This window comes from Solea solea, chromosome 1 (assembly GCF_958295425.1).
Source record: "Solea solea chromosome 1, fSolSol10.1, whole genome shotgun sequence".
Lineage (NCBI taxonomy): Eukaryota > Metazoa > Chordata > Actinopteri > Pleuronectiformes > Soleidae > Solea > Solea solea.
The window spans coordinates 2,126,973-2,150,125 of NC_081134.1; the positions used below are offsets into that span (position 1 = coordinate 2,126,973).

Below are 23,153 nucleotides of genomic sequence, written 5' to 3' on the forward strand. Positions count from 1 at the left end.
ATTCAAACATTACTTCTCTTTCATTAAGATGAAAATATTAGATGCTTCTTTTTTTTTAAATTTAATAAATAATATCAGGTCCGTATCAGGTCTGTGGCCCACCACTGAGGCGCAGTGAGGTGCAAGTTTGGTGATAGAAGACAGAATACTAATTATGTTTTCAAGCTATATTTTGAAAATAATAACAATAATACTGTTTGGCTGATTGTATTTATCAGGAAATTAAATGTATTACATTAAGTGTAAATTATACATACAAAGCTGTTTAATGTTTTAATTAGAGTTGTACATATGTTAATTTTTATTGTACTTCATTTCTGTCTATGGATGAGCCCATACTGGTCAAAATCCCTGGATCGGATAACTCGAAGAGTAATTTATGTTATTTTGGCTTTATGGGAGCAGATTCATTGTTAATTCATTAAATTTTTAAAATGTGTTGTTAACAGCTTCATAGTTTAAAAAGTTGTCAAATGGAATGTTTTCAGCATCGGTAGATGGATTATACAAATCATTACATATCCAAACAAACACTTTTACTATTTCAGTGAAATATCATCATTATTGCAATATCAAGATGGATTAGTATTTTTGGATTAATATTTTACAAATATTCTGATATCATACGACATGATTTCGTCTGCTCCCTGGCTTGGGTAGGACTCTCTTGTTAAAACATATAATTTTTTATTTCAATAAGGCATAACTGGTTAAATAAAGCTTATAATAATAAAACTGGAACTGTGTGAACTCCATGATGAAACAGAAAGGGTTAGTTGTTTTTTTTCTTCCCTTCAGCAGACAGGACTAATGGGCACACCCCTCTTGGGCTCATAGGGCGTTGTCCTGGTTACCATCTGGATGCAGTCTATGATTGGACAGACGCTCAAGCACAAAGTGCAGCCCGTGCAGCTGTCATTCACGAAGGGAAGGTGAGTCTCTGGATCAAATGTTATGGCCTGTGAGGAAAATTAATGTTAGAGGGCTAAACACACGTGTTTGTGAAGGACAGGAGCAAACAGACTGACCAACAGACTGACATACCTGGTATCCAGAGTCATTGCAGGTCATGTAACATTTCCCACAGTTGATACACATCTCTTCATCTATCAGAGCTTGCACCTGAAAATACACATGAGGGTTATGATCAGTTCACCTTCATTTGAATTTGAAGTAATCACATCAGTGACCATGAGATGTCAAAAAAGGGTCTTTTATGTCCATTTTAAGGCCAACAGCTTCACATTGGATGAAGAAAATATATAGATATGCACGTGAATTATTACAAAATGATGTCAAATTTGCCAGAGTTTGTGAGAAAAGATTGTTGTACCTGCTCCATGTTGTTAAGATTGCTGTATGCTCCAATGTGGCGCAGAGCTCTGGCGATCACATCCTATAAACACACACATATACAACAAAAGAACAAAGAGCATTAAGGCTGCTTTTTTCCATTACTATGTTAAAACGTATATATAGAGGCTATTAGCTTGTGCTTATATCCCTTTTTTTCAGCACAACCTATAGGTAATCGATGAAAAAAACTATATAAACACACCTGAGCAAAAAGTACATTTTTTAATTGAATTTCAAAGTTCACTTGGCTCTTTGGGACTTCTGCACAATTATCACTACTAACGTTTTTTTCTAAAACAATAAGCGATATATAAAATGAATCCTAACTCATTTTGTAAAGCCTGAAGATATATAAACACACACACCAGGATGTCCATATAAGGAGTTGTGCATTATTCCCACGGCACTTTACCAAGGGTGCGTCTGTGGCACTGATCTGTGCCATGTGAGCACTAAGTTAAGGATTAAGAATACACAACTCATCCTTAAGAATTGTGTTTGTTCCAGTGTGTGTGTGTGTGTGTGTGTGTGTTCACCTTGACAGCTGGAACAGGTGTTTTGAGCGCGTTAACTCGGGCGATGTTAGTTTCCACCATATCAGTTATCGTCGCTTCTCTGAGCTTTTTCTTGTAGTCGGCGAGGGTTTCCTTCTTCTGTTTGAGGTATGGACCGAAGCTGGGGAGGCTCTACACACACAGACACACCATCAACCATTTGGAAGACCCCAAAAACAATTATCTACTTATATGTACCAGTTGGTTATAATTATATAATATAGTGGTCACTGTAGTTGTACCTGTCCGACCATTTCTTCCAGTCTCGGAATTGGTTTTCCTTTCTGGTGTCTCGCTGTCGGAGGAGACTGACCATCCCAGTCCTTCAGCTCCAGGCTCTTGAGGTACAACAAAGCTTTAAGACCTGGACACACACAAAAAAACGGTTAATTGGCCCTGAAGAGAGTGAGAGATGAATTGACTTGAGCAATGAAGAGAAGTTTTCATGCCACGTTCCAAACAAAGCTGGACAGACACCATCTGAAATGTATACATTCTGACTTCAAAGTATTCTGCCTGTAATTATATGGAAATAGGCAATAGCCCTTGACAACACAGTGGGTATAACATTTGTGTGATTAACTTTACAACAACAATTTAACTACTGTTACTGTTAAGAGATATGGTAACATTTAGGCAGAATTTGTTCTATTATATAATGGATTTTCAAAAAAATACAAATATTAATAAGATTTTATACATAAATCTGTCTTGAGTTAATGAGAAAGAACTCAAAATGTGAGTGGCCTTTCCCTGGAGGTCAAATATGAATATATGAATTCTATGTTGTTTGAAGTGTGGCAGAAGTCTACCACATCAAACTTTATGAACATTACAAACTTCAGTATACTTTTTGTACAACATACTGTATCTTGCGTCACTCTTGGAACTCATTCATGTTTAAAAAAAAACACGAAATGATTATTTGAATCTAGGGATAATACATTCCAGAATGGACTGCCTGAACTTGTAATTGTGTGTGAAATAGTGAAGGTCTGCTTGAGGTAAAATACAGATGCAGTCACATACCTACACAGTAATCCTCAATGACTGTGAAATCCTGGTTCTGAATTGCACTGCACACCTGTTGTTATCAGACACATGCAAACATTAATAATGAGACATATAGTATATATACAGCAATAAATCATTTGTTTAAAACTTAAAGTGATTCCTATCAGAGTTTCTTTCTTTAGTGCAAACCCATATGTTGTATTACAACAAATGTGCCTGATTTGAGTGAGAGAAATGTAAGTGTCACCTGTAGAACTGAGGCCCCGGCATGGAGGAACTGTAGTCCAGACTCAGCTGAGTCAATGCCCCCAGTGGCCAGTATAGGGAAACCCGGAATTGCTCTGGCAATGGCTGATACCGCTCTGAGACTGATGGGTCTGATGGCGTTACCTGCAAAGATTGTGGAAAGTTCTAAATGATTACGTCACTGACACTTTGAACCTAAACCTTTGATCTGATCGTATTTGTTGAAGTTAACGATCACTTTTGCAGCCTAATTTTTGGACCAAAGCTTTGGACCAAAGCATATCTTAAGAGTGAAAGCAGCCAGACTCTTAACGAGAACCCTAAGACTGTAATTTCTCTCTATCCTCCTCTCTCTAGTGTTTCAAAATACCCTGTTTTTGCACTTCTGTGATTCAAGACTAGGAAATTAAGCTGTAAACTCTGAACGTTTACCATTTTCTCAAAAATGAATTAAATGCTCAGTGTACCTCCTACGCAACCTCCTGTGGAGCTTTGGGGCCCCTAAGTGGGGGTCAGGCACCCCTAGTTGGGAACCTCCTTTTAGAACACCTAATCTTAGCAACATAAATCTCCACCAATGATATTGATAATCAGTTTAAGGATTGAATCTGTGTTTGAATGTGCTTACCAGAAACCCCTCCGTAGGTGGTGCTTTTTTCCGCCCCGACACTTGGCCAGGGAGAGCCATCTGCCTTCAGTCCCATCAAACCCGACACTGTGTTTGTAGCTGTGACTCCATCTGCCCCACCTACAGTATGAAACACCACAACAGTCAACATGTGTTCTTTTTTTGTGTATATTGTTGAATGCAGGAAACAATGTAGTGAGTGTTTGCCTTCGTAAGCAGCCTTGGCGATGTCGACAATGTTGGTAACGTTTGGTGTCAGTTTGGTGAAGAACGGGATGGAAATGGCTGCTCGCACCCAGCGACAGATGTTACGTACAAGCACCGGGTCCTAATGGCGAACATAGACATAAAAACACTTCATTTATCATTATAACGTTTAATTCTGTCTCTGTGTGTGTGTGCGCACCTGTCCGCACGCCAGTCCCATGCCTCTCTCCCCCATCCCATGAGGACAAGACAAGTTTAGCTCCAGTGCATCTGGACCTGAGTTCTAAAAGAAAATTATACATATTATACATTATACTATGTTAAACAACTTTTCCAAGGCAAACCTTCCTATGACTTGCTTTTATAACCATTGCACACTCAATTGTTAAGTTCACATGTCACTGATAAAGTGGCCTCTCTGGTCACTTTATCAGTGACATGTTGGAAATAGTCTTCTTCATATGTTTTTTTTAAATGTATTTATTTATATAGCGCCTTTTAAAACCAAACACCAAATTTAAAGAAAGCCAAATAAGACAACAGACAAGAAAATAAACAAAAGTAACAAGAAGAAATAAAAATAAGCAATTAAAAACAAGGTTTATAGGTGTTAGATAATAACTATCAATATAAAGGACAGGATAAGAGTCAGGTAGATAAATATAGCAATAAATGAAAATCTTGGTAAGTGCAGGCAGGTGCACACATATTCCTACAGTGGACTCACAGGCACACGTCACTTTAATGCTTAGTAAAGTGAATGCTTAGCTTTTAAACTGACGCTTCCAACATGTACGTGTGAGTTGACCATAAGAGTGATAAGTATCTACTTTTCAGCCTCACCTCTGCCATCTTGGCTAGTACAGTCCAGTCTTCCTTGTTGTAACTACACATGATACTGGAGATCACCACCTGATGGAGAGACAACCAGAGAGTGAGTTTTTAACTGCCCGCCACTGTCCAAGCACCCACTGAGGAATGCTTTGCTGATGTACTGACATTATTGGGGAAGTCCTTCTTCAGCTCAGTCACTGACTGACACCAGTACGCTGCTGTCTTCTCACTGATGAGCTCGATGTTGAGGAACGAGCCTTGGCCTGGTCCATACATGTGACCTGAGGTGGTGCCACGCACGATACGAGGAGACACGTTTGTCACCAGGTCCTGCAGAGAGACGGGTTTACACAAAGGATATGACAAGCTATTATTTTTTGACAGTTTACAAATATTCAATCCTACATAAAACTGTTATATGCATCTGTCAAACAACGTGAGTAAAATGCTGTTTTTTTTCCTCTCTGTTGTGTTGCTCATTGTGGTACACTACTGTCATCGCTGCAAAATATCCCATAGTTGTTAAACTATCCAGAATTCCTTAAAGAAGCTCTTAGAGGACCAATAGAACTTCCTCAATAGCCACTCAATCTTGCTAACATCCCATGAACCTTTTAAAATACCCATTAAAAGTTCACAGAACTGAAGAAGCCTCTTCAATGAAAGGTGAAATATCTTCAAATGAATTAAGCAACTCCAGTTGTCTGAAAAGTCAATGACCTGGATTACTGAGAGCCTTCACAGACATTTTCACATACCAGACACAGTGGTCCCAGTCTGGACTCAAATCTGGGACATCCAGTGAGTTTTGACAAAGACAAAGACAAATTGTGGAACTACCAAACTGTTGTGTACCTTGTCCAGTCCAAATGTCTTGGTGAGAGCAAAACCCCATCCTTGTTCAAAGGCTCTTCTGATCATGGCTGTGGTGGTGGTGGGCGGAGCAGAAGCCAGTCCAAACGGGTTGGGAAATTTTATTCCACAAACGTCGACACTGATGTCCACCTCATCTATAGCACTGTAGAACAATGGTAGCTTGGGGACTGGGTCCACTGTCTGTCCATGCAGGGACTACAGAAGGGTGGGAGAGTGGGTGAAAAACATATTTTAGTCATTCATATTAGATTTTATACATTTAAGTCTGAGCTGCACACTTCAAAACTACCAGTGAATAAAGTGGTAAACATACTTGTGTAATTAAGCTGAAGCATATTTAATGTGTGTGCCGTTGCAGAATAGTTTATACTCTGTACCTGTATGTATCTGTGAATGTGCCATGAGGCCTGTTTGCCATCGTTCACGGATTCCACTGAGGTATTTGCCAAACCAGCGATGTCTCCACCTGCAAACACCCAGGGCTCGCTGGTCTGCATGGTGTCTGTGTTCACCTCTGGAGTTCCCCAGCGGGTCAGCTTCACTGGAGACAGGGCCTCCATCACTACAAACAGGGAGCACATGGATCAGGTTAACGTGTGAAAGTGTGTCATCACAGCCCACGGCGAGTAACAACGCCAACAAATCTGAAAAACTTAACAACTCATTCATAACAAAGAGAGGGTCTTCACATTTCTTAATAATAATTAAGCAGATGAAATGTTCTGATGGTGATAATTACCTTGCTGGTCACTCAACACTGAACCAAAGGCACTGATGATGTAATCTGCCTTCAGCCTCACAACTTGGTCCTCATCTTCCACCCAGTCACCTTTCTCAGTCTGCTCAGTGCGACAGAACTGTAACCCGGCGATCCGTCCATTCTTCATGATGACCTCTCGAGGGGACAGGAAGGGCAAGAACTCACACTGTTCCTCCTTAGCCAGCTCCATCTGACAGAAAATAACACATATGTTCAGTATTTCATATTTCATATTCATATTTGTTTCCTCTCCTACATCATTACCTCTTCGGGAACAGCTCTGATGTTCGTGAAGCCCTTCCTGAAGCAGACGTACACTCTCCTGGCTCCACAGCGAAGGGCCGAGGTGGCGCAGTCAAACGCAGTGTCTCCAGCGCCCAGAACTATCACCACGCCTCTTATCTCCGGCAGAGACGAGCGACACTGACACATACCTGAGCAAAATAAGTCATTATTGTCTGACGAACTAAGACCTAAGATCTGCTGCAAATGTAATGTTTGACATTTTCTATGATTTTTCGAGTCTGGTGACTTCACATACAATGGCTTCACTGTGTGAAGTGTGTAGTTCAAGCACTAATAATGCTATCTTTGTTCAAATGTAAATACAGATAACTGTCATGACTAATCTACAAAGGTCTGTCTGATCTAACTTCATTATGTCTTTTTCTTTCATTTCCCAAAATGAACACATGATCACACAAAATGAGGAAGGACCTGATAAATAATATGTCAAATAATCTCTTTTTGAGGAGAAGCTGATGTTCATGCCATCAAATCAATATCCTGTATTGCTGAATACTTGAATTTGAGTCAGGACTGGCTTAGACTCACCTTTCTTGCTGGCTGAGGCCACCAGGGGCAGAAAGTCTTTGGAGGTGAAGAAGCCTTGATCCATGGTCAAACCATTGAAGATCTCAGCTCTGTTTGCCTGAGGGAGACCTGGAGACACCATAGACCGTGTAAAACATTTACAGGTCCTTCTAATTTCCTCTCTGGAGCCAACCCCAAAGTAAAGAATATACTGAAGAGACACCAATATTAGTCAAATTCCCAGTTTACGTTCTCAACTGCTAGTTTAAAGTTATATTCAATTGCACATTATGTACATTTTATTCCAGTGTTGAGGAAAATAGATGATAAATTAGGACATATGAGTAGACACCAATGTCCAAGTAAAGTCTGTAAAGTCTTACCACACACATACGCTTTCATAAGTAAAGTCAGTTAAAAATACACATATACATAGTTAAAAATACACACACACACGTGTATTATATGTTTAAAGGTCTAAAAACCCCTCTATGAACACATTGACACATATCCATGAAGCACTCACCAATTCCGATAAAGACAGCCTTAAATCCGTCCTCCTTCAGGGACGTCAGGGTCATTCCTTCAGCACTGAGACCCTTTTCACAAATCACCTGCCACATATAAAAAGTGCAGTTATATTGTCTGTGTACTTTTGATTTGACTTCATCTGATCAAACAATGAGCAATACACATTTTCTGATATTTCAGGTTATCATTACACCAACTGGGATTTGTTTAAATTAGAGTTTCTGCCTACAAGTTTTGATTTAAAGGTTTTTATCTTTCTGCATGTGTTTTGTTATATGGTGACACCAATATGTCTATTATTAAAGTAAAACATACATAAACAACGTGCCTTTAACAGCCAATTCCTACCTTGACTCCGAGATCCTTCATTAGGTCTACTTCAAACTGGACCACCTCATAGGGAAGGCGGAACTGGGGGATTTCTGATGTGCTGAAGGAAAGAGCATTTTCTTAAAAATGTTGATTTTTATATATCTCTCCTCTTGGTTTTTTTAACTTGCGAATTAGGCCTTAAGAATTGTTTTTAAATTAACATCATAATTTGAAACAAAGCAATTACATTTTTCTGATAACTTTGTCTTTTATGCAAATTGTACCGTGTAACTCCTAAATGATGCCAACACTCTCACTGGTCACAGTGACAGATCATTGGGAGAAAATAATTGAAAAGTGTAAGTTGAAAAAGGAGAGAGCAGCGAGTGCTCAAGACAGGGTTATTTAGTTAGTGGTGATCAGGGATTTTAGAGGAAAGGTGTTGCTGCTCTGATGGCATTAGAGAGCTCGTTCCACCACAAATGGGAGCAGAGGAGCATGAGGCTCAAGCAGGTGGGTGCAGACCCAGAAGTTACATTTGATTTGGCCTGTCATTATCGGCCACTCGAGGTTGAGGAGCATGTCACATGTGCCCTTTTAGGTTCTTTAAAGACCAATCTGGATCAAATTCAACGATGTCTGGACGTGATGAAAGGCCAATGGGAGCATTTCAAATACACAGAATATTAAACCCTGAACTTAATTTTGCCTCATATATGCCATATCAAAATGCAATATCTTTACCACTGTTTCATATAATTAAGTTAAGTATACAGTATGTTGGGATACACTACGTGAAGTTACCTCAGTCCTCCAATGTACTTCTGTTTCTCAAATATAGTAACATTTTCATATCCCAGTCGGGCCAGAAAGGAAGCACAGCTGATTGACGCAGGGCCACAGCCAATCAGAGCAATGGGGCTGTGGTAAGACTCAGGCATCTCATTCGGTGGTGGGAGTTCAGGACTCCTGATCTGAGGGATGCCCATCATACTAAACACCTGTGGTGGGAAAAATAACACACACACATTTGAAGTCATTGTCAAGTTAATGAGGAAATGACTAACTGAAGTTTCACTCTCCTGCACCAAAGTTCACGGAGAAAAGGTTTGTTTTTTGCTTCTGGGGTCAAAGAAGGTGCTGGTCTACTGCTGCTTTATGTTAGTTTGTATCACTTAGGTAAATCTGAACAAACTATTTCAATCTGATCAATTGTGGTTTGTGGACAAAACAAGACACTCAAGGACATCATCATGTCACCGATCAACATTTTTCAACATTTTCTGCCATTTTATGGACCAATACTTAAATAATTGACGGATTAATCTGTTATGAAAATGATCATGAGTTGAGCCATAGTTATATTAACTCCAGTGTCCCCAAAAGCTGAAAATTGCTCATTTTCCTTATGGGCATTGGTGCAGGATAATCATTTTCCAGGCTGTTTAATAAAGCTGTGAAACATTTGTTACTTTAAAGAGCCAGTATGTAAGAATACTTTTTGAATACTTTTGCAATGGAACTAAAAGGCAAGTAAGTCGACCAGCTACACTGCAATATAAAGATCTCATTCTAAGAGAAACAAAACACAACAGTTCTTAAATGTTCACGATTACAAATTACTAAACACATCATTTTAAATTTCTGTTGACAGATTCTCTCTCCTGAATTCTACACACTGGACTAGAGCTGCAACTCACGATTATTTTCAGAATCGATTCATCTGTCGATTATTTTCTCGATGAATCGTTTCATAAAATATCAGAAAACCTTAAAAAATGTTGATTGGTGTTTGTCAAACCTGGAAATGATGATGTTTTAATGATTTCTTTGTTATCCAGAGCAAAGAAATGAAGAGAATACTCACATTTAAGAAGCATAAACAATCGGAAATCTTGTTTTAATCATGAAAAAAGCTTCGAACCGATTAATCGATTATCAAGATAGTTGTCGATTCATTTAGTAATCGATTAAATGTTTTAGCTCTGGACCTTTAAGTACAAAGATAACCACACATAAACATACTGTGTGGAATCCCAGCATCACATGTTGTACCTCGGTAGCAAACTGCTGTAACCCTCCGATGTTGATGGGCCCTTCCTCAGAGGCGTACAGGTTACAGCCTCCGACACACAGATCTGACGTGGGACAAACCATTCCACAGGTCAAACCCAGCGGGTTGTCTGACAGGATGGCCCGCGCTGACCCATAGTAGTTCTGGTACACACACACAAACACAGCATGAGTTTAGTCCTAGTTTTCATGAAGACATAATGTAGACATGTGTGTACAGTAGACGACAGCACCTTATTGGAGATACTGGTGATAAATGACTTGACGTCCAGGTTGGTCGGGCAGCTCTTCTGACACGGTGCGTCGGCACATTTTAGACACCTGAGCACAGATGTGTGTGCATTTCATTTGTCAGTTATTTCTAGTTATTGAGATCAAAGTAGTGGAATGTGTTAGTATATAAATGCAGATAAACAGTGCACTTAATTTGACCATTTTGAGTACAGGCACACAAGTATGTAAATAATAGGAAATGTAACGTGTCAATCAATCATCCATTCTGACCTCATTGCCTCTCGCAGAGCGCCACGCTCGCTCAGTGTCGTGTGTTTAATGTCGTCAAAGTTGTTGTCCAACTTCACACAAGACTGAGAGGAGGAAATGAAACAATGTGAAGACAGTGGACAGAAATAGACAAAATGTGCGCGTTTATGTGCACGTTTCTTACATCGCAGTTTCTCTCTGGGTTTCTTTTCCAGTGTTTCTTTTCTTTCTTCTTGTTTGCTGTGGACGTGATCTGAGCATGAGTTTTCACCCTGGGATTCAGAGCCAGGATGCTCTGTAAGACATGACGTGAAATAAATAAACACATAGTTAGAAAATAATTTTTTTCTACCATACATATATATATGTATACACACAACCTGAATCATGTGTTTATATCAGACTACATATATACAGTGGAGGAAATAATTATTTCGTAAGTTTGCCCACTAACAAACAAATTAACAGTCTGGTAGGTTTATTTTAATTGATTAATTGATTAATCGATTAATCGTTTGGTCCATAAAATATCAGAAAACCTTAAAAAATGTTGATCGGTGTTCGAAGAAAATACTCACATTAAAGAAGCTTAAACAATCGGAAATCTTGTTTTAATCATGAAAAAAGCTTCGAACCGATTAATCGACTATCAAAATAGTTGTTGATTAATTTAGTAATTGATAAATAATTGATTCATCGATTAATTGTTTCAGCTCTACAAATTTCTCTTGTAAAAATTCCAACTTTGTTTATTTTTTGTTCTAAAACATGTGGATTTACAAATGTAAATGTGTATCAACCATTAAAACGATGGAACTTTCTCAGAAGTTTGCTTGTTTGACTGGTCGGGGTGGAGCTGATAAGATGAAGGTTAACTGCAGGGTCAGTGCACGCACGTTATGTGACCGTTGGATGAATACATAACCACCGCAATCGCAATGAAGAAATAATTCACTTTCAAATTCAAATTCAAGTCACTAAACGTGGTCCTAAATTTCAAACAGGTGAAAGAAATTGCTCACATCCAGTGTTTATATATCGAATAATTTGACAATAAACGTACAGATTTCAGACGGCACATGTTCAAACTATTGCCCCATCACTACACGTGCACACGATACCCTCACTCTGACCATACGTCACTGATTTACAGTCTGATACACGTGGCACAAAACACATGGCTGCGTACGCAAGACCACAAGGCCACATCAGGTCCACACATTTGCAGAGGCTGCCTGTGAGCTTTAGTCGACTTTAAGGTCTTTTTACTGGTTTTTAAAGCTCTCACTGGTCTTGGACCTTGTTATTTAATCTGATTTACTTTCGCCCTATGAACCTTCTAGAACCATGGATCTCAAACTGTGCATCCTCTGGTGGGACTTGGAGAAACATCAGAAATTCAGTTCTACTGTATAAACCAGGGAATGTGATCAGAGTGGAGCTGAGTAATTTACACCAGAGTGTGTATAAGTGTGTTGTTTATTCATGTTGTTGCTTATGTTTTGACTGGTCAGAGTTCGCCTACAGTGGGTCGATGACGCCACCTTCTTATCTCCTCACTACAGAAGCAGCTACAGTAACAGTAACTAGTAACTGTGCCTGGCCATATCCAATATTTTCAGTTCCAGATACCGTGACTCAATGTTTTGTGCCTTTGTAAATCCACTGTGATCTGTAAATTGCAATGCACATGTGTAAATGGTAAACTTAGGCATACTGTTGTTGAAATTACACTTATTTCTCATCTTATTTACGGTTGTTTGTAATATGTTTTGTAAAAAAAGACTTCATTGTTCAATGTAAAACAAAGGAAAACATTGGGAGATCTTGTTGTTTATAGGTTATTATACTATTATTTTAGTGGTCCAGTCTGTGGCCCCTGAATTAAAATGAGTTTGACACCCCTGCATTTTTGAAACATTACATATTTAGGGTTCGAGCACAAGCCTATTGAGTTATTATTTAAATTTTACCCATCCAGTGATTTTGACCAGCACATGATTTATACCAATGATGAATATCATAGTGAGTAGTCCAGTAATTTATTTGGACTGGCTGGGGCCACAGCGATGGAGAATAATCATCAAATGAAACAAGAAGAATCTTCTTTGGAATTGTAATACATGATATACTTTTGTTTTTGTCCAGGGATTTAGACTTTTTCTTCACCAGACTGATATGTAACACAGAGATTCATGGATCTCATTAACTTGAGGCAGATGAACTCAACATGTACAGTAAATGTAGACACATTATATGTTGTTAATGAGAACACAAAATAGAGACACGCACAGTGCTGAGGATGGAAACAAGAAACATTAGCCAGAAATGTCCAGACACTTTATGTCAAAAAGCCATGTCACGTGTGGTTTTACTCACTGATTTACCTCAATATCTGGAAGGTCTCTACTCAACATGATGATTTTGTCCAGTCTGAAGTTCTACAGGAGATTTGTTGTGGATCAAAGGTCCGAAGCACTGTCCGGGACTGCTCTGCTCGACCGCAGTCCTCTCAATAACAGAGAAGAAAAAGGCTGAGAGGTGGAGCATTTATCATTCTCTGAGGGTCAACGTTCAGAAAAGCTGGTCATTCATTGTTTTCTGAACCAGTGAAACCTGTGCAGAGTACAGTCCAAACTCCACTTCCTGTGAGAGGAGAGAAGACAGGTGGTTTGAAAGAGGAGTGAATAAAGCCATCTTTGTTAACCTGGAGGAGGTTAACACAGGTTAACATAGTCAACATCTCATCTTTCCACAGCACACAGGCTTAGTAACAACACAGTGTTACTTGACATGCCGAACATCCGACAACTCTTCTTCCCACACCTGATGATGGTGAAGAACATAACTGTGTTGCAGTTCTCCCAGACCAGACCTTCAGGATCTGCTTCACGTGCCGCTAACACACATTGTGGATATGTTGCCTATGTAAGACAGTGAGACCACACCCTGGAGACAATAGACGAACCTCATCATTTGGGGACAGTCCCACCACTCTGAAGTGTAAACACTGTCTCATTTGAAGTGTGTAGGTCTGATGTTCTCAGTGCAGGAAGTAGACGAGTCAAGGTGGCTCAATTGTCATGTGAAAAGACCCCATGGTGATTAAAAGGTCCTCAGATGGAAATAGCTTTCCTGAGTAAATCACAATGGATATGTAAAGGGTCTGTATTCTGGTGGGATATCTTGGACATAAGGGACAGAGCTCCCATTCACCAGGGAGTTGGTCTGAAGCTCCCACACATCAACTGTGTGTCACACAACTTACTGGCTGTATTTTCTACTACTGGACGTTTCAATAAACTGGTATGTTAACCCTTCATTTCTAATATTGCCTTGTTGAGACTTTTGTTCTAAATAGTTAAGAATCTATTATTGAAGATTTATTTAGTGAAATTTAACACTCATACCCTTCACCTCTGAGTTGAATAGAAAAGGTTGAGTATCATGTCCTGTAAAGGGTTGAGTTACATTTCTGACCTCTGAATACTTCAACCTAGGCATTAGGGCTAATCTTCTATGTGGAAAAAAGTCACTGAGTGTTTTTTATAATATAAACCATCCCTAAACTAGACCGATGTCAGATTTCTGAAGCTTTTAAATTAGCAGCTGGCAAAACTGTGACAATCTACAGGGATTCATGCTATGGTTCAGGCAGTGTTGTCTAAATCCTAAACAGATGACACTGCAAAACTGATAATAGTTCATGTTCATTGGAAAGGGAAGTGGAAATATTTTGGATTTTCTGGTGTTTTATAGGCTAAGAGAAGCTTATTTGTTGGAAATAAACAGAAATATTTTTATATACACTTTATTTATCCCCCAGGGGTAATTCTTTCTGTGCATTTAACCCAAAAGAAGATACTGCAAATAAGCTTTTCAAAAGAAGTGAATTTAGAAATGTTTGTTTATTTGTTTGTCTGCATAGCTATTATGGAACTTGAGGGCAACTCTGAACATGCAGTTTGTTGTGAAAAGTGCAAAGAATGTGATGGTCCTCTGGGAAAGATGGAGGCATTTATGCATATAGCCTGCTGTAGAGAAGTGACGGCACAAAAATGGTAGCCTGAAATATTCCTTTTCTGCGCACAGGGCTGGACCCAGATGCGTAAGTAACAAAGTTTATTTTCACAGTTCAAGGACAGAGGCAAAGAGTACAATACCCCAATTAACCTCGTCGGCGTGAGATCCACGGTAAAAACAAAGTCACACAGAAACAGGTTGGCACAGAGAAAAATCCACAGACGCACGGAGGTGCAAAATCATAGAATGTTAATCCACAACGATACACAGACAGACTGTTACTGGGTCAAGCAACTTTTAACTTTCACTTTCACTTTCATATTGACACTTGCCACACTTACAGTGGTCCGTCCAGACCAGAAACGGTTGATCCGCCCCCTCCAGCCAGTGCCTCCATCCCTCAAGCAGATTTTATTGCCAGCTGCTCTCTGTCCCCCACACTGTAGTTCCTCTCGGCCCAAGACAGCTTCCTGGAATAGAAGGCACAGGGGTGGAGTTTCTGGTCCGAACCCACCCTCTGAGACAGGATGGCCCCCACCTCGGAGTCTGAGTCGACAGTGAGGGTCGGGGGTGATGGAGAATGGGTGCAGAGGTGAACCGTTGTTTAAGCTCCATGAAGGCATGGTCTGCTTCTGGGTTCCATCGGAAGGACTGCAACACAGAGGAGAGTGAATGTAAAGGAGCAGAGACGGAGCTAAAATTGCGTATGAACTTACGGTAGAAGTTCGCGAACCCCAGGAAACGCTGAAGTGCTTTCCTGGAGTCCGGAACCGGCCATTCACGCACCGCCCGGACCTCCTCGGGGTCCATCTGGATCTCTCCGGGTGAAATGATGAATCCCAAGAATGAAACCGAGCGAGCGTGAAACTCGCACTTCTCTGTCTTCGCATATAGGTGGTGCTGCAACAATCTCTCCAGCACCTGACGGACAAGACTGATGTGGGTGGTCTGATCCTGGGAAAAAATGAGAATATTGTCAAGGTACACGAAGACAAAGACATTCAGGAAATCGCGGAGGACATCGTTGACAAATGACCGGAAGACAGCCGGGGCATTGGCGAGCCCGAAAGGCATCACCAGGTATTCATAATGCCCCAATGGCGTGTTGAAGGCTGTCTTCCATTCGCCCCCCTCCCTGATACGAACCAAATTATATGCATTCTGGAGGTCGAGCTTGGTGAATATGGTGGCCCCACTGAGGATGACATTAATGGAAGGGGGTAAAGGTTTTTGACGGTGAGGTTATTGAGGGCGCGATCCAGCAATCCCTCAAATCTGGTTTCATTGGTCCTTCTTCCTCACCGGCCAGTGCCAGGTTTTTCTTTGTGGGGAAGGACAGGCTATCTGCTGATTGGATTAGGCATGGCTCTGAAGTATCGGAAAATTCTGCAGACGGTGACAGCAGTCAAAAGCCCCACGAAGCTGCCCGATATGATTGACGGGATGGGCAGAGCTGTCAGTGTCAGCACTGTTTCTAACAGTTTCTTACAGCAACATGGATAACATCTTGGAGAGGCTTTCGGCTTTGCCGAATGGACCGACTTGGACAAACAGAGTAAGTCTTTTAGACTACTGGCCCTAACCCAAACAGTCATCATAATCTAATATGTGTTTCGGACCCTGTGGCACCGGTCTCGGACAAGGCCGTTTCTGGAACAACTCCCCAAGGAGATGGCTGCAGTGAGATGCTCTGTATTCCGCCCTCCCTTCCTTCACGGACGCCTGGTGATTGTTGACTCCGTCTGGGTGCCGATCAAGGACGTCTCCATGGCAACCTGCTATGTTATCGCAATAGCATTCCACGAAATGAAAAACTGATTGTGTGCTAGGCTCGCTTTGCCTTCAGTCTCCAGGCTTATACACACACACGCCCTCATGGACACAAACACACTTGCACATATACTACACATACCTCTACCCCCATCCCACGCCTTTGCCGCTTCTCATCCACCAATTGGTGAATGAAATCGGCTGCAGCTGGCTGCCTGCCTGCACTGGTACACCTCCACTCCCCTTCCCCCTCCCCTGTGCAAGTTGTCTCGAGTTCTCAATTGTAAAGTGTATTTTGTATGCCTATGTTGCTGAGGTTTTTTTTCCCATTCCCACGCTGTACTCCCCCACAGGAGCATAGCATGGGAGCGGCTCTTTTTTTCCTCCTCCCTCCCTCTGTCGCTTCCCTTTTCTCACCCCTCTTATACTAGCGCCAGTCACCCTGTTGCGTCTGTCTCTGTATTGTCTTACTGTATGTACGGACGGGTGAGGGTTAAAATTTTGCTGTATTTTATTATATTAGAAAATTGAGCAAGTTAAGGTTTTTTAAAAAGTCCATGTACCACTACAACACGTTAGCTGACTGTGGCAAGATGGCCACCCTGTGCATGCACAATTGTTAATCTTATAGGGCAGTGTTGATATATTCTCTCCGAGTTCTTTCTCTAGTTTTTTAATTGCTTAATTTCTGACTCAACCAACAGACGCAGAGAAGATGTGTTCAACACAAAAACACTTTATTCTGGTGCGTGTTTGTACCAGTTTGTACACGTCAGACGTCATTGAGATAGAGCATTGAGGCAGCAGCGGCAAGTACGGCGGCGGCAGTAGCTATGGCAACACCTAGACCACACACACAGAGAAGAGAAGAATCAGGATACAAGCACGCAGACACACACTGACAATCTTCTAAACCTGCCTGTTCCTACTTTCTTACTGATAATGCATTCCTTTATAAATTGTATTTATTTTTTTTTACAGTGGATATTTCAGAGCATATTTCTACACAACAGTAAGCTACTGACTGTTCAGGCTATGCATTACTACATTTTCGTTGCAGTCATTGTGATATGAGGAGAATGGTGGGTGCTAATGTCTATATCGCAGCAGAACATCAAATACCAGTGAAGCTTTTTCTCTTTGGCTCCAGAGCGTTGACTGTTTCCACAGTAGCCTCTGCAAAACACAGAGCACATTCATTTCATTAACTTCCACAAAACTCTATTACAATAAATCATAGCTGCACAAAAGACAGATTGTTTAGTGGTGACAAACTACTGCAAAAGCGGTAATGACTGAGCACAACCAAAACGTTTTTTGCACATAACCAAAGTCCTGTTTATTGTGAACATTTTCTAAGTTACCCCTTTCAGAGCTATGTACAGTTTTGGATTAAACTCTCCTGAGGTTTACAAAGCGAAAGTAATGATGAATCATTTCAGAGTCCTGCATTGCAGCCGCCAGATGGATATGTTTTTGTCTCTGACCGAAACTTCCAGGTCTCTCAGAACTCAAATATAACAGGTTTGGTGAAAACATTTTTGGAACTGGCAATAACACACACATAAATGTTTCCCAACCTGCTTTAACTCTGCTCTCTGCGATGTCAGCAGTCATCTCCTGCCTGGTGTCCAAGTCTTCCTCAGCTGCATCGATGTCGAGCATCTCTTTCAGCCTGTCAGTCACCTCACACAGGTCCTCGTCACTGAACTGGTAGTCACACACACACAATGGTCCAGTCGCTTTGACAGGACAGAAGACGCGACGAGGGAGTTGTTCTGAGAGAAAGACAATGTGTCAACTCTAAACAATATTCTGGGTCCAATTCTTCACACATTTTCTGGTGTTTGTATCTGAAAACTGCCCCAGAGTGTCCATGTGTGAGTGTGTTTACCAGTCAGCTGCGTGTCTCTGCTCTTGCTCTCCTCCGCCGACGCCTGCAGCTCCTCCATAAGCATTTGAACCCTTGTGGCCACCGTAGAAACCACATCTCTCTTTAGCAGCTGTTTAAAAATCCGATTTGATGACAAAATGTTGGACTACTCTTTCAGCTGCATTTAACGACATGTGATCTATATAAACTTGTTACCTTCTCAGCCAGTTTGGACTTTGGCTTGTTGCTGTGTAGGTAAACTCTGCTGTGGATTGTTCCTCTGACCGACATGCTGCCTCCACAACTCTGGATCACATCTGCTGATCTTAGATTCTCCTGAAACAAACACAGGCAGTCATTAACTTAATTCATTTTATTTCACTTACTGTGAACAAAACACACAAACTCTCTTTTAATGAGAAATGCTCCAGTTTTCAAAAGCAAGAGACATGGAGGAATAAAATTGTTCTTTACTGTTTGAATTTAGGCCTGTGTGAATAAAGAGGCTGACAGTATAAATGCAGTCTTACCGGCGTGATGAGCAGTTGAGTCGTGTACGTCTGTTTCACGTTCCTCTTCTGCAACGGGAAAGAAAACTGAAATGTTTTAAATTTTCACATGCAGCAAATAAATAGTGTTACATAATTTTTGCATTTTTAACTGATTGCAACAGTGAGTTGCATGATTATTATTTCTTTAATAGTTCTTTGTTATCTGGATAATGACTTCAGAACAATCTGGTTTGTTTGCCGGTAGCCTGCTTTGGTATCTTTGCACATTAAAATAGGTGAATAATCAGCTTAAATCCTTAAATCCACTTACTGACAAAGTGTCTTTAAGGTATATTATTTTGTATCATGCACAGTTTTTTGTTGGTTGGATTTAAACAACCTGCCCTGCTGTGAGTTCTGTGTCCTCTGGCAGCTTTTTTCCATCAATTAAACAAACGCTGTTGTCAATCTGATGAGCCCAAGCTTTCAATCCCTTCTGAAACATACAAGAGATACAACAACAAACAGTTCTGCTGAAATTCTCAAAGACAGAGGATTTGTGTTATTGTGAACGGGCTCTTTACCTTAACACATGTAGCCATGTGTTCTGCACTGGTTCTGTTGTTTGGTAGTGGTACCAACATGTCCACATTTAGCCAACACGACACCATGACCCAGGAGGAGCAAACACCGCACTGGTACTTCCAGTCTGCAGGCTTGGCCGTGCTCTGAAACAGTCGATGACAATGACATGGCGTTTCAATTTACACATCATGTGCAAGTCGATTAAAACGAGGGCTGTAACAAAAATATTGATTCACTAAAACATATCGTATTGCCAGATTCTTGTCAAAACACAGTCCGAGTTAAGTGTGAGAGTCACAAACTTGAATCCTTAACTTCTGATCTGTGCTGTCAAGTGATGAGGACACAGTGGATATTTAAAACAATCTGCTGAAGAAACTTGAGTCGAGTGTTTATGATTTTCTCTATTAACTTCTTTTTGGTGGAGGAGAGTGAGCAGTTTCCAGACAGCAAATGCTGTCCAACAGAAAAATAAAGCAGCAAACATGATGTTTTCAGGGAGAGTGTGCCCCCTCTCTCAGGGTGGTTCTCAGCACAGGAGGTTTTGAACAGTTACTCATACAGCAAAGCTTCAAAAAACTGAATAACCCCATTAATCATTCTAGAATGATATCATTGGGAAGGGGAACGTATAGGCCCAAAAAGAGAACGCTTAAATACTTTTGAACGTAACATTTCCTACTGACTGCACCTAGAAGCTGCTGCTTGGTGAAAGATGTAAACTGACCTTGGGGTCTTTGACTTCAAATGTTCTGCAGGTGGTTCTGACATGTCAGGTTAAAGAAAATACACACATACACATGCACACAGTAGCTGGAAGCAGAGAGGAGACGGTGCAAAAGGATACTTTCTGGTTTTGGGGTTGACGTGCAGTGTGACACATTCTGTGACGTCATCATCTGCAGGTTTCCACAAATGCTCCGAGGAGATGAGGTTATCTACCGCAAATACCAGCTGTAAAAACACAGCACACACTCTTTTCTCTAACATTTTCTTGAGGCGCAGTCGTTGTAGTTTGTTTCTTTAGTAACGTAGGTGTGTATACATACGGTGTGTTTTTGTGAATCTTACCTGTCGGAGTGTTGCTTGCGTTTCCTTACCATCGTTCTCAGTGATGATGAAGACTCCTAATACAGACAGACCTCCAGGGAGCATCCTGGACACCTACAGATTAAAACCAGTGACAAGTAGATATCTGATAATGAAATTAATGCTATCAGTTACACATATTTTGTTGAATCTGCCAGTGTCTAAAACATTTTCGATTTAAATTGAGGTGTTTATTATCCCATGGAGTGGGAGTGAAGTATTGTTTTTGGTGGCTCCGTCTGTGTGTGTGTGTGCTTCTTCACTTGCTTGCCATCACAAACATGTGTCCAGGGTTCATTCTTAAGGGTCATGTGTATGAGATGAGCCCACCTGTCGAGCATGCTCAGTCACCCAGTCCTTGTCCACAGAGTTTCCGGTTCCTGTGGCAGACTCCTCCCTCTGCGGTGTGCAAGTTGCCATGACGACAAAATCCCTCTGGGTTGTGCTCTGAAATATTCAGTCATCAGTTCTCCACGTCAGACACAACACATCCTCCACAGCTATATAAAAGTAAGCAGTAGTGGCTTCTCACAAACTCATATAGTCGTGGCTTATGGCTCCATGGATCCTACCTTGTTGCACTCAAAAACTCAGTAACACTCATTAAAAATAACCGCACATAATTACTTACTTACTTTTATTTCTGTCTTTTCGTAATTTTAATCATGTATCAAAAATGTGCTTTTATTTTATAATTTTATGTCATATTTCAAATTGTTTTTATTAATTTACATAAATATAGTACCATATCACAACAAACACTGTTTTGAAATATCATCATGCATATCATTATTGCAATATTGTGATGGAAGACTGTGATAAATTTAAGTTACTATCACCCAACCTTACTGAACTGTTGTTTTTCTCAAACAGTTGAACTTGACATTGGCCCGAGGATCATTTGAGTTTGAGACCCCTGCAGTAAACAATGGTCGTACTTTGTCCCTGTTCCTTTTAATGTTTACAATGATGTCTATGCAGTTGATTGCTTGGAACTGTAAGTATGATAGGTTTTGCTGGTTTGCGGAAGCTGCTGAATGTACGTTCAGTTTATGGGGTTAAAAACCTATATGAAATACACACAGTACTTTTAGAATAAAATAAATAGTTCTTGATGAGGATCAGACACTGAACTTCCCAGTCTTCAATTTGGCAGAGACTCTGGGTGACATGTAAAATGATGAGGTATTTTTATGTATTGAACTGCTTGTCTTATGTGCTGTTCTTGTATTTCTCTTTAACTGAACTATGAGTCCATTAAAAAACCTGAACTGAATTAAACTGTAATGAACGTACCTGTCCAATAAGTAGTCCTGTGACTGGGACTGTTGGTTGTCCACACAGTGCAGACAGATATCGCTCCACAGCATCGTCTACTATATATCCACGACCCATTCTGTCTGAGGAGAGTGTGGAGAAACATGTTAGTATATACTGCACTATGTACAGTAGAGCTGCAACAATTATTCAACTAATTCAATTCAATTCAATTCAATTTTATTTGTATAGCACATAATCACAACAATCATTATAGAAGGGCACTGTACATAGTACCATTACAATATTGTAGAGAGAAAAGAAACCCAACAATTCATGCAATGAGCAAACACTAGGCATCAGTGGAAGGCATCAGTCAACAGGAAGCAATCTCTGACAGAACCAGCCTTAATGATGCGCAGCATCTGCCTCGACCAGTTGAGGTGAAAAGAAAAATGGGGGACAGAGGAGAGGTGGGGGAGCAGAAAGGGGGGAGAGAAAATGAAAGAAAGAGGCAAGGTAAAGACAGAAGAGACAACCCAGGAGCAAATATATAACAGTTGTATCATGTTATAGGTTTGGGCATGACATGTTTATAGTACTACAATGTCATTTATACACACAGGAGCATACATTATTGATAAAAGTATACTGATACCAATTTTAGTCATAGCATAATAATGATGATAATTCTACTACTGCTAATGATGATAGCCTCAATTATTAATCAATTAATAAACTATTTTGATAATCGGTTTGAGAGTTTTTTTTCAATAATGAAAACAAGCTTTTAGATTTTTCAGCTTCCTAAATGTGAATATTTTCTGGTTTCTTTGCTCCATATAACAAAGACATAATTAAAACTGAAAAATGTTTGTGGACAAAACAAGATATTCAAAAACATCATTAACATTTCCAGGTTTGGTCAACATTTTCTGACATTTTACAGACCAAACAAGTAAAATAACCATTAGTTGCAACCCTAGTGTACAGTTGCTGTGACAGAACACATTTAAAATAGAGATTTAACGAGGGATTACAATAGTTGCATAGCCAGTGCTATATGTACAAAACCACCGTTCCTGAGTGAATTAAATGCAACAAGCGTCTCTAACTTTTGGCTAAAGGTAGTCTGCTGCAGTGCTCTGGCTAGCTAACACACAACACCTAGCTGCCTGTAAATGATGAACGTTGTCGCAAAAAAAAGTTCCAGAAAGTTTATCTTTAAAAATCCGTCCGCGCAGAGTCAGGAAATACCTGTAAACAACTCAAACACGAGCCTGGAGGTTCATTTTTACCGTTCAATTTGACAGATGGGACAGTGGTTCGTCAGCAGAGTAGAGACAACACAACCTCCCGTGATGCTCTGCGCGGTGAT

General features: G+C 40.4%; 2 protein-coding genes across 6 annotated transcripts; both read right to left on the reverse strand.

Annotated features, from left to right (window-relative positions):
- Window positions 1-152: 152 nt before the first annotated feature.
- Window positions 153-13,236, reverse strand: LOC131459590 (dihydropyrimidine dehydrogenase [NADP(+)]-like). The gene is made up of 25 exons (XM_058629580.1): window positions 13,075-13,236; window positions 10,872-10,982; window positions 10,709-10,791; window positions 10,438-10,525; window positions 10,187-10,348; window positions 8,936-9,132; window positions 8,168-8,249; window positions 7,815-7,902; window positions 7,310-7,417; window positions 6,740-6,909; window positions 6,455-6,665; window positions 6,093-6,277; window positions 5,695-5,910; window positions 5,005-5,169; window positions 4,849-4,917; window positions 4,205-4,288; window positions 4,006-4,126; window positions 3,799-3,918; window positions 3,172-3,314; window positions 2,940-2,994; window positions 2,153-2,274; window positions 1,893-2,042; window positions 1,334-1,396; window positions 1,045-1,122; window positions 153-959 (listed from the first exon to the last, which is right to left on the reverse strand). Exons 1-25 carry the CDS (start codon window positions 13,102-13,104, stop codon window positions 795-797), a joined length of 3,066 nt encoding a protein of 1,021 aa, XP_058485563.1. The 5' UTR covers window positions 13,105-13,236; the 3' UTR covers window positions 153-794.
- Window positions 13,237-14,264: 1,028 nt separating this feature from the next.
- Window positions 14,265-23,147, reverse strand: odr4 (odr-4 GPCR localization factor homolog). 5 transcript variants are annotated; one of them, XM_058629628.1, is made up of 15 exons: window positions 23,074-23,147; window positions 21,815-21,918; window positions 20,849-20,965; window positions 20,501-20,593; window positions 20,277-20,383; window positions 20,157-20,193; window positions 19,429-19,572; window positions 19,245-19,340; window positions 18,884-18,931; window positions 18,570-18,689; window positions 18,375-18,483; window positions 18,061-18,258; window positions 17,603-17,656; window positions 17,240-17,323; window positions 14,265-15,361 (listed from the first exon to the last, which is right to left on the reverse strand). In XM_058629628.1, exons 2-14 carry the CDS (start codon window positions 21,911-21,913, stop codon window positions 17,253-17,255), a joined length of 1,293 nt encoding a protein of 430 aa, XP_058485611.1. In that variant the 5' UTR covers window positions 21,914-21,918; window positions 23,074-23,147; the 3' UTR covers window positions 14,265-15,361; window positions 17,240-17,252. The 5 variants fall into 5 exon arrangements, with proteins under 5 accessions (XP_058485611.1, XP_058485603.1, XP_058485588.1 ...); XM_058629620.1 differs by lacking the exon at window positions 14,265-15,361 and adding an exon at window positions 15,436-15,664; XM_058629605.1 differs by lacking the exon at window positions 14,265-15,361 and having other exon boundaries at window positions 17,197-17,323.
- Window positions 23,148-23,153: the final 6 nt, after the last annotated feature.

Excerpts from the sequence above, each read along its gene's own strand:
- odr4 (XM_058629628.1), bottom strand. The coding sequence starts at position 21,913 with ATGGGTCGTGGATATATAGTAGACGATGCTGTGGAGCGATATCTGTCT. Across the intron at positions 18,932-19,244 it reads CAGAACTCACAGCAGGGCAG|AAGAGGAACGTGAAACAGAC; the intron begins GTTGTTTAAATC and ends TTCCCGTTGCAG. Across the intron at positions 17,324-17,602 it reads AAAGAGAAAAAGCTTCACTG|GTGTTGCCATAGCTACTGCC; the intron begins GTATTTGATGTT and ends TGTGTGGTCTAG.
- LOC131459590 (XM_058629580.1), bottom strand. The coding sequence starts at position 13,104 with ATGTTGAGTAGAGACCTTCCAGATATTGAG. Across the intron at positions 5,911-6,092 it reads ACATTCACAGATACATACAG|TCCCTGCATGGACAGACAGT; the intron begins GTACAGAGTATA and ends ACCCTTCTGTAG. Across the intron at positions 1,397-1,892 it reads CACCTGTTCCAGCTGTCAAG|GATGTGATCGCCAGAGCTCT; the intron begins GTGAACACACAC and ends GTGTGTTTATAG.